Source organism: Hipposideros armiger, unplaced genomic scaffold, assembly GCF_001890085.2.
Source record: "Hipposideros armiger isolate ML-2016 unplaced genomic scaffold, ASM189008v1 scaffold_9, whole genome shotgun sequence".
Classification (NCBI taxonomy): domain Eukaryota; kingdom Metazoa; phylum Chordata; class Mammalia; order Chiroptera; family Hipposideridae; genus Hipposideros; species Hipposideros armiger.
In genome coordinates, this window is record NW_017731359.1 from 1,374,088 (window position 1) to 1,385,068 (window position 10,981).

General features: G+C 48.0%; 1 protein-coding gene across 4 annotated transcripts in view; it reads left to right on the forward strand.

The window, feature by feature from the left end:
• The window catches only part of DHODH (dihydroorotate dehydrogenase (quinone)), a 12,297-nt gene extending 1,583 nt beyond the window's left edge, over nucleotides 1-10,714 (forward strand). Inside the window, exons 2-10 of one of the 4 annotated variants that reach the window (XM_019656723.1) lie at nucleotides 555-767; nucleotides 2,231-2,430; nucleotides 4,944-5,026; nucleotides 7,874-8,061; nucleotides 8,660-8,773; nucleotides 8,979-9,010; nucleotides 9,295-9,434; nucleotides 9,735-9,894; nucleotides 10,340-10,714. In XM_019656723.1, coding sequence (XP_019512268.1) covers nucleotides 555-767; nucleotides 2,231-2,430; nucleotides 4,944-5,026; nucleotides 7,874-8,061; nucleotides 8,660-8,773; nucleotides 8,979-9,010; nucleotides 9,295-9,434; nucleotides 9,735-9,894; nucleotides 10,340-10,394 — 1,185 coding nt within the window. In that variant the 3' untranslated portion in view covers nucleotides 10,395-10,714. Of the gene's footprint in view, nucleotides 1-554; nucleotides 768-2,230; nucleotides 2,431-3,038; nucleotides 4,248-4,943; nucleotides 5,027-7,873; nucleotides 8,062-8,659; nucleotides 8,774-8,978; nucleotides 9,011-9,294; nucleotides 9,553-9,734; nucleotides 9,895-10,339 lie in introns of those variants that run through there. The other 3 variants (XM_019656733.1, XM_019656753.1, XM_019656743.1) reach the window with 3 other exon arrangements.
• Nucleotides 10,715-10,981: the final 267 nt, after the last annotated feature.

Here is a 10,981-nt window from a genome sequence, read left to right on the forward strand (position 1 = left end):
TCCCTCAGTTTACAAGGTAATTGTATTCCTGGAAAAGTCAATGGACTTAAAAACTGTGTAGGAGATAGTTTGTGTGTATTTGGTGAAATATAGTTTGGGTCTAGGCTCAGATAATATAAGTAGATATTTTTTATCTACTGCATGTCAGTAGGATGTTCAACAGTCATACAGGACCAGCACAATTTATCTGCCAGAAAGTCTAAACCAATGCAGGATGTCTGACTTTGCTGATTCCTGCCCATTAAATCTATTAACATCCCCCCCACATGCCCACCACGTGTCCCTTAGGGGCCAGTATTGTCCTCAGTATTGAAACCTTTGGCCCGGAGTTCTTCAGGGCCAGATGAGTGTATGTCAGCAGAAGTGTAGTTACAGCTTCTGATTATAGAGGCTTATGTGTGAGCAAGACTAGAAATGAAGGAGACCAATGTTAGCAGAAAGCTAGGGACATCACTTCATGTGACATATCAGTATGTCCTCTGTGTGTGGGTGTAAAGGGCTCAGAGAGGGTGTTGCAGCTGGGCCCTGAGTGCCAATGGGCTCTTTTTTTCCAGAAGCGAGCCCAGGATGCCCTGATCATCCTGGGGGGCGGAGGACTTCTCTTCGCCTCCTACCTGACGGCCACGGGGGATGAGCATTTCTATGCTGAACACTTGATGCCGACTCTACAAGGGCTGCTGGACCCCGAGTCAGCCCATAGGCTGGCTGTTCGTGTCACCTCCCTGGGGCTCATTCCTCGTGCCACGTTTCAAGACTCTGACATGCTGGTAGGTGACCTTGTGCCATACAAAGTGAAGGTCAGTGTCCCCTAGTTTACACAGGTGGGGCCAATCCTTTTGAAAAATCAGAGTCCCGAGTTAGCCCTGATGAAACACTGTCATTCCCCATCTACAGATCAGGAAACTGAGGCAGTGAGTAGTTAAGTGACTTACCCAAAGTCACACAGCTAGGAAGTGCTGAGCCAGGATTCAACCCCATGGAGTCTGACTTGGCAACCATCTCCTTAGCCACTGGCCTGCCTTGCTGAGGTCTTAGGTAGCTCAGTCTTCACTTCTGCAAAATGTAGACACATGCCAGAGTCATTAAACATCTAATGTGACATGGGCATGTCTAGCCAAGCCCTTGGAGGAAAGCATGTAAAAACCTGTCTCAGCATCATTCAGTCCTGCGTTAACACATGGGCCCCACCATGTGCCTGCTGCCGTTCTGGGTGCCAGGGTTACAGCAGCAAACACAACAGAAGAATCCATGTCCGAGGATCTGCATCCTCCTGTAAGCCCTGCCAGTTTCCATCTGAGAGACTTCTTACCACATGGGGACATCAGAATGCTGTGACATGAGGACAATAAACAAGAAGCACACAGACCTCTTTGGGGAAGGGTCAGTATTATAAACCAGAGGGGTCTTTCTCTGCATTTCCTCTTTTTGTCTTAGAATTCCTTTCACTTCCCCATCCTGCAGTTTTGAGCAGATGCGGCATTATCCCTGACGTACCATATGTAAGCCCTGAAGGGCACTGTAGAATCAGAAAGAGCATTCTTTCCTTTAAGCTGTCCCCATCCCAAACTGCTAGTTTGGGCATCCTGGAACTTGGTGTAACACAAATGAGTAAAGAGTGGGATAAGAGTGTCTGACAGGGAAGAACCTGTCTCCAACCACAGCCTGGTTCTGGAGCCCAGCAGTCACTTTTGCCTAGCAGAGCACTTTGCTCCCTCTAGTGCCCCACTGGGGCTTTGGATCAGCCTGGTTGAGGAGGGACCCAGCTGGGTCTGACTTCCTAAACTGGCTCGAGGACTTTGCTGCTTGACACTCTGTTTCAGAATAGCACTGGCTAGAGGCTGACACCAATGGGCCACTCTCTCCCACCAGGATAGTGGATAAGAAGGGATGAATGTTAACTAACTGGAAAACATAGTGTCCATCTCCTGTTCAACCCATGGTGGAAACACAGTTTTTTCCCTCAGTCTTGGTGATGGATGACAAAACCTGATGGTTCTTGAATTCCAGCAGGTATCAGAATCACCTGCAGAGCGCCATTAAAACTAGATTCCTTCAGAGTTCCATTCTGCCCATCCCCCCCAAATTCTGATTCCTTAGTTTGGAGATGGGTCCTGGGATTGGATGGCTAACAAGCTCCCTGGGGAATTCTGACGTAGATGTGCCAGAAACCACACCGTAAGAAACACTGGTGTAGCCTTGTATACCTCTGACTTTGTCTCCCTCTTCCTAGGAAGTGAGAGTCCTGGGCCATAAGTTCCGAAACCCAGTAGGAATTGCTGCAGGATTTGACAAGCATGGAGAGGCTGTGGATGGACTTTACAAGATGGGCTTTGGTTTTGTTGAGATAGGCAGTGTTACCCCAAAACCTCAGGAGGGAAACCCCAAACCCAGAGTCTTCCGCCTCCCAGAGGACCAAGCCGTCATTAACAGGTAGGTGAGTGGCCCAGAGATAACAAGGATGCCTTCTTCCCAGCAGGGTGCTCGGGATGTTTTATTCTGTCACGCAGTGTGGATATTCTGTCACTTGGAATGTTCAGGAATCATAGTGAGCATATACCATGTGCCAGGCATAAAAGCAGGTTTGGGGATTTCAGTTTAACACGTACACATGCTGAGGCCTGGAGAACTACATAACAGCTACAACCACGAGACCATAAGCGTGGGAGGTTGGGTACAGATTTAGGTGTATTTGACTTTAGAGTTGGTGCTTTTTCCACATTTTTACTCCAATGCCTTTGCCCAGCACTGTCTAGTAGAAATATAATGCGAGCCCCATAGGTAATTTAAAATATTCTAGCAGCCATGATAAAATAGTAAAAAGAAATAGGTGAAATTAATTTCAGTAGTATATCCTATTTAGTTATTTGTAATAATTATATTTAATTGAAATACTTAATATATTCTAAATATCATTTGTTTTTTAATTTTATTAAATTTATTGCAGTAACATTAGTTAATAAAATTATAGGTTTCAAGTATATAATTCTATAATACATCATCTGTATATTGCAGTGTGTCCACCACCCAAAGTCAAGTCTCCTTCCATCACCATATATTTGACTCCTTTTACCCTTTTCTACCTCCCCCCATATCATTTTAACATATCAACATAAAAATGATTCATTAGCTATTTACTTTCCTTTCCTTGTACCAAGTCTTCCAAATCGAGTGTGTGTTTTTCTTCAGCCCCTGTCAGTGTGGACTGGCCACGTTTAAAGTGCTCAGTGACACATAGGGCTAGTGGCTCTTGTATTGGACAGTATAGCCCTAGCCTTTAGTAAATTGGAAAATTTAATAGTCAACCTATGCAGCTGATTTTAGTAAGAGAGATCCTTGTATTGTAGATTGTGTAAAGACCTTCTCTTTATAATCCCCGGGCAATTTTCCCAACAGCAAACCCAGCAAGTGAAGAAGGTCCTATTTTTTGGTAACAGAATTGTGAAGCGCCTCCTTGGGGAGATTTTGATAGGCATCTTTGGGGCCATTACTGGCTTTCTGGAAGACTGACCTATGGGAAGTTTATTAGGCTGCACTTCCCGCTTTATTGTGTTTGTTTCAGGGAAAATTTCCAGCATTAGCCATCAAGTTATTGATTCTTCTGCTACATTGCAGGCCAGGATCGATAGCTTCAGAGCGTCCAAGTCACTGGAGGTTCCAGGGTCACGGTTCTTGGCAGAATCCTGTAGATGGGAAGGGGCCGAGAGAGGACAGCCTGTGCTCTGGGGCGCTGAGTGTTCAGCCTCCTTGCTCTGTTTGGCACTCTCAATAAACTTAATGAATAAATCCATCCATTCACTCAGCAACGCAGCAAATGCACGCACGCACCACTCTATCTGTGAGGTGTTTTTGGCTGCAAGTAACAAAGTGCTTAAACAATAGGCATTTGTTATTAGTTTCTTCTCAGAACAGGTGTAGTAGGCAGTCCAGGGTTGGTGGAGGAGCAGGGCAATGTCAGGACTCTGGTCCAACTTCTCTGGACCTTACCCTCTTGTTTGTAAGATGGCTCCCCAGCTACACGCGTTGTGTCCTCGCATGTGGACATCTGAGAGCAGAAAGGGAGAAAAGCCTAGATACTGGGGGGAGTGGCTCCCAGTAGGCATCACCTTGTGTCTCAGTGACCACGCCCAGTCACATGGTCATGCTTCAGTGGCTAGTGTGGCTGGGAAAGGAGTCATTGCCATTTCCATCCAGTATCGGGGGAATGGCCAATCGGTCAACAACCCACAAGTGGGGCTGGAGAGACAGAGGTGAGCCAGAGAGATGAGGTCACTGCCTTTGTGGAATGTCTAGTGGTGGGGTGATGGAGAAGTAAGACATGTCCCTGGTCCTCAAGAAGATCATAACCCAGTAGGGTAAGCGTACATATAGACCCCAAGCCAGGAGAAAGATCGGTACAAAGTGCTCCGTGAATGCCAAGAGGTGCGGGATCATTTGTGTCTGGGAGCTTTATGGAAGGAGGGAGAGGGAGCATTTGGTGAGAGCCAGGAAGAGAAGACGATTTTAATTCGCAGAAAGGATGGGGAAATGGAGTGGCAGGAGGTGCATTAATGGAGCACAGGCAGGAGGTGGAAAGACGGTATTGTCCGAGTGGGGAGGGCTCTGCTGGGTGTGTGTGTGGGGTGCATAGATAAAGAGGAGTGGGGGCTGGACCCAGACAAGGCTGGGGCAGCTATGCGGCCGAGTCCAGGCTGTATCCAGTGCTAGTTAGCTGGGTGGCTTGTTTGCAAATTTTAATTTCCCTTTCCCTTTGTGTTTGATAGTGTTCTGACAAGTTCTCTAGGAGGTCGAGGATGTTTAGACCTTGGAAATCTTAAGAACTAACTCTCATTTTTTTCTTTTCTGCTTTTAAAAGTTGTGTGTATGGAACCATGTATGTCTCTGAAGTCTCCGCCTTTTGGCTGAGGGCTCAACTTGTCCCTTCCCCATCTGCTTGTGTGTTACAGATATGGATTTAACAGTCACGGGCTCTCTGTGGTGGAACACAGGTTACGGGCCAGACAGCAGATGCAGGCCAGGCTCACAGAAGGTAAAGTGGGGCTGCATTAGAGGGGCTTTCTCCATTTGTTGGGAGGAAATGTGGGAGAAAAATGTGGGAGAAATGTCAGGAACATTCCTAGTGACAGACATGATTGAGCAATAGAAAAAACACTACAGAACTCAGGGTTCCTCTCCCAGAGGAATTGTCCTGGTTCCAACGGAATTTCACAACTCAGCAAAGGTGCACTTAGTTTTTGCCTTGTTATGTAACCTATGTTATATCTTCACTGGGGCAGCTTGGAAGTGAGCAAAGCAGAGTGCCCCCCTGTAATCACACAGGCAGTGAGATGTGGGCATGGCTTGAGCGCCATTTTCCTTGTTCTGCTCTGTTGTCCTGTCCATTGTATAAATAAGCATGTTAATTATAGTAGCATTAGTAACTATAGAGAAGCATAGAGAAGAAAATTAAAATTACTCACACTCTTCCCTACTTCGGGTAACTACTCTTGGCATTTGGGAGTCTGGAATACCATGCACTTTTGAAGGCCGCCTTCGGATATGCTGATGTTTATTCCTTGGCGCTCTCCGCTCTGCTGTCTGTCCCTCAGGATGCATTCAGTGGGGGAGGGCTGTGTTGTTCTCACCACACCTTCCCAGGTGCCCGCTGGGACTGTTTGGGGACAGGGCCTTTCTCCTTGTTGGATCCCTCTGGAGCTCCTTCCAGGAAGTTTTAGTCTCAATAGATGTCCTGGTGGCAAAATGAGAAAAACCCCTGGATATCAGATTTATTTCAGGAAGGAAGTTGAAAGGGCCGAGGCTGTTAGCAATCTGTGATTTAGGGAGTAGGAAGTGATGTGTTTGGAAATCCTTGGTTGTGACAGAACTAGACCCTGCTGTACTACAGAACTTTTGGGGAACTTGGAAGGTCATAACATGACTTGCACGGTTTGCGATACTCTTCTGCCTTCTTGTTCCCCTTTCCTTTTCATTGTCCACAGTGTTCACACCAGCTCTCTCCCCTGTTCTCCCTCACCCATCCCCTCACCCCCACTCTGGCGCTAACATTCATTGCAGTGAAGCAACATCCTATAGCAGAGCCCCACACACACTGTTCACCAGCAGCTAGAAGCCCTGAGGACAGCTTATCGCTAGCACCATGCAAAAGAAGTCAACTGACAAAGGCTGTGGTGCCCTTTGGAGATAGAGCAATTCAGCAACTTCTAACTCCAAAATCTTGTCAGTTTGGGCAGATGACTGCTAATGAAAGATCCATTAGCTACATGAAAGTGATACTCTCTTTCAAGCCAGTTTACCTATGTGGAAAAGAATGACAGCTTCCAAATGCCCTTGGCTTGATGGATTCTAGTCTCAGGATGCATGGAGACCTTGTTATATAACCTGTCTAATGGGTTCTAGCCCCCCCCCCACACACACACACTTAACTACAAAAATCTCATTTACTTTCAAGCTGATGATAAAAGGGTGACTACCTTTAGGGCATGAGAAGGGGGTTAGCAGGACTAGATGTTGTTCTTTGATCGTTCCTGACTTGACATACGTTTTGTGAGCTAACTTGATGTTTCAGGTCTTTTCCCAACTAACTGATGGAATAGTAGCCAGTACCATTGACGTACTATTGGTCTATACAGATAAGATGATAGCTTAGGAGAAGTAGTACAAACAACCCCTTGCTTTCACACTGCCTGTTTCTGAGTCTAAAATGCAAGTCAAGTGAAGCTCCTTTTTTTTTTTTTTTTAAAGATTTTTATTGGGGAATTGGATGGGAACAGTGCTGGGGAATTGGGGGAAGGGGAACAGACAAGTTGCTGTCCTTTTGTTCTTCAGTCTAGTTGTGGAGGACGTTGCTTCACTGGCCCAAGTTGGCACCATCATTGCGCTCTTCCCAGGCGAGGCACATCAGTTGCCGGCTTCTGGACGGCCGCTCACGGCAGCCGCTGGCCGCTCATGCTGGCTGCTGGCTGCTGGCTACACACGGTAGCCCATGGCAACCCACTGCCACAGGGGCTGCAACTTACGCTGTCGCCAGCGACTTACAGCAGCCCAGCTCCAGGTTGAGCTGTTGTTCAGCATCTTAGCTGTGGAGGGCAGTGTCACTGGCCCTCATATGTGGGATCCGAACCGGGGCCCTCTGGCGTCCCAAGCCAGCTCTTAACCATCGCGCCACTCAGCCGGCCCTGATGCTCCCATTTTTTAAGTAAAATGGCTGTATTACTTACTGTGCAAATTGAGACACTTTGGAGAGTGAAAGGGGAGCAGGCATTAATAATTGTGCCCAGGCTACAGGAGTAATCATGGCTGTCCTGGGAGCACTGGGATATATGGTCATCCTAGTTATAAGGGGGAGGCCCTTCTCAGAGAACTGAAATCATAAAATAATTATACCTTTGCATTCTAGGCATGATAATTGAAAATGTTTTCCAGTATTTTATGCATATTCTTAATTTTGGATTTTATTCACAACTGCACACCCAGTCATTCCACCCAAGTCCAACGAGCAGCCCTTGAAAGTAAACAGTTGCCCCTTCTGACACACCTATTAATTTCTGTCTGTTCTCAGTTGTGTTATGTTTTTGAGCCCTACCCTTTTTATCACTATTATTTGCATTCCGAATTTCTCCATATTCTATTGAATTTTTAAGAAGAACAAGGGCACAATGCAGTAAAACATCGTGTAGTTGCCCAAACATTGCTATGCAGACAAAGGTGGTGAGCTGTTTCCTGCTCAGCAGGAAGCAGCACCATGCAGTTCACAGTATTTGTCAGCTGGTGTGGGAAGTTATCACTGGAGGGGAAGGCCTAGAAGGCCGTGTCCATGGGCTGTTCATGTCAAGGAAATGGTGTGTGGGGACGAAAGCTTGACCAGCGGTATTTGCAGATGGGCTGCCGCTGGGGATTAACCTGGGGAAGAACAAGACCTCGGTGGACGCTGCCTCGGACTACGCAGAGGGGGTGCGCGTCCTGGGCCCCTTGGCTGACTACCTGGTCGTGAATGTGTCCAGTCCCAACACCGCGGGGCTGCGGAGCCTTCAGGGAAAGGCTGAGCTGCGCCACCTGCTGACCAAGGTGGGCAATTACACCACCAGGTCCCACTCCACTAGCCTGTCCTACCCACTTGTTCATTCTCAGGGCAAAGCTTCAATGTCATTATCCAGGAGCCGTCCTTAGCACCTGGACCAGTCAGGACCCCTCACTGTACCTCTAATCCCCTAATCTCAACACTGATTATGCTCAATAGTAATTAATTGCTCAGTTATCTGTCCCTGCTTTTAAACCATAAGGTCTGTGAGAGGGACCGTGTCTCTCATTTTACTACACTGTCCCTAGCATGTAGCACATTGAATGAATGAATGAATTGAATGACTTTTCATCACAGTGCTTGTGACAGGATTACCTTGTTATCTCTTTTAGGAACAAAAGTCTAAATAAACCTTAATACATTAGCTGATGTCAATGACCACATTAGGGACTCAAGCTTGGGGGTCTGTTGGTTCAACGGAATGGAATCGAATTCGCCTTGATGGGGTCTTGTGCATAACTGGGGGCTTTGTCTCCCAAAAAGGAGCTATTGCTTATGCTTCAGTTTATCTATGGCAGGTCATAGTTGCACCCTCACTCAGGCTGTGGTCTCAGGGGTCCCCATCTTGGTCATGTGTCACTCTAGGTGCTGCAGGAGAGGGATGCCTTGAAGGGGGCACAGAAGCCAGCCCTGCTGGTGAAGATTGCGCCAGACCTCACGGCCCAGGACAAGGAGGATATTGCCAGTGTGGTGAGAGAGGTGCGAGTCGGGACTGGGGAGTATCTGACCCTTTTGGCTGGGCTAGTCCAGATGGCAGTCTGTGGTTTCCTTTGTGTGATACTGAGGGCTGGTTTGGTGTCTTTTTCTCATGCTTCTCATCCCCTCCACCCCCTTCCACCCCCACCCCGTGTCCACCCTCCCCACCAGCAAAAGGATTATGGCTCACTGTCTCACTTTATTGCAGTGGTCTGGAACCAAACCCGCAATATCTCCGAGGTATGCCCATATTCCTTCTCTTCAGTCTAACACCAGGTGTCTGTGTCATAGGAGAGTGGTGGAAACAGATCGAGCCCGGCAGTCCTGGGTTCAAATCCTGGTTCCACCACTTACCACCTGGAGGCCTTGGACGGGACACTCTGAAGTGGGTTGTTGTAAGGATTAAACCCTGTCCTAATAGAACATTAGAGGTGATCACTATGTGATGGCAACTGTTGCCGTGTTGAGGCTCATTCTGACACTTGTTCAAGCAGCACAGTGAGGTCTTGCTTCTGGGGCTGTAGGTGCGGGGGCCTGGCCTGGCTGCTGTCTCAGACCCTCCAGGGAAGCTTCTCTGCATCCGTCAGTGCCACACCTGGAGGCTTCTTTTCTCTGTCTCACACTGCAGCTGGGCATCGATGGACTGATTGTCACGAACACTACAGTGAGTCGCCCTGCTGGCCTCCAGGGGGCCCTGCGCTCTGAAACAGGAGGGCTGAGTGGGAAGCCCCTCCGGGACTTAGCAACGCAAACCATCCGGGAGATGTACGCACTCACCCAAGGCAAGGAGTCGGTGACGGTGTCTTCAGATTTGTGTGTGGCTCTGGCTCTGGGGTCTTGAACAGAATCAGTGTTCCCTGAACTGCTGCACTCAGCAGGGCAGCTGAGGGCTGAAGCCAAACGGAGCTCCTGGTTCTCACGTCGTCCGTCCTTCCTCATGGTGTCACCTTGTGCTTCTCTGCAGGCAGCGTCCCCATCATTGGGGTTGGTGGTGTCAGCAGTGGGCAGGACGCGCTGGAGAAGATCCGGGCGGGGGCCTCCCTGGTGCAGCTGTACACAGCCCTCACCTACCGGGGTCCGCCTGTAGTGGGCAGAGTCAAGCGGGAGCTGGAGGCCCTTTTGAAGTGAGTGAGGCCACGTGTGGCTTATAACTGAAGTTAATAATGGTATCAATTCAGAATGACTCAAATCAAAGGGATGCTATTTATGGCTTTATTCTTCATGCAAAAAGGATTTAAGGAGTACACTGTGAACGCAGGGGAAAATTCCTCTGTTGCTCCTTTGACTTCCAAGGCGATGGCATTTATAGAGGCATTCTGGTGGTATTTCCCATTAATTCAGTACCATTGGCTTGGTGTCAGGGAGCTGCCTATACTTAGAATCTGAAGCCCTGGGTGTTCATGTCTCTAGGTCTCTGGGTGAAGACAGTGTAGGGGGCATGAGGTGTGTGTTCGGGAGAGAGAGAGAAAGGCAGGTGCAGTTACGGAGCAGACAGAGCCCAGGTGAGTGTGGACTTCCTGTAGAATAGGGCCCACCACTTGCTGAAATTGCTGTTTTCTCTTTTTCCAGGGAGCAGGGTTTTACCCGAGTCACAGATGCCATTGGAGCGGATCATCGGAGGTGAGGACATTGTCAGTGGAAGCGTGATCCGGAACTTTCCCATGAAATCAAGCGAGCCTTTGTGGCTGGATCAAGAGAGAAGGGACTCTGTCTCAGGCCACATCCCCCAAACTACAAGAGCCCTTTCTCTGCAGCCTGTTTGGACTGGAAACCAATCGTGAGGGTCGCCAGAATCAATACATTTCTTTGGTCACTTGTCAGATCATGAACTGCATTCAGGATTTTTTCCAGACTCAAATCCAGGATCTTGTAATATTACAAGGACATTAGATACTGGTGGGGGAGAAAAATCACGGAAAAAAATAAAGCCATTTAAAACCTGGACTGAAATCCCAGCCCTTTCTGGAGGGCCTCTGCTACCTGGGTCTGCAGTGGCCTTCCCAGGAGCTTGAGACTCTTTCATTCTATCTTTATTGTTATTTAAGCTTTAACTTTATTTTGAAAATATTTCAAACATAGACAAAAGTTGTAAGAACAGGGCTTGTGGATAGCTGTGCTCTCCCTGTGTTTTTACATCATCTTCCCTCTGCCTGTGTCCTGATCCCTTACAAGGAAGGACACCAGTCATTCTGGATGAGGGCCCACCCTAAT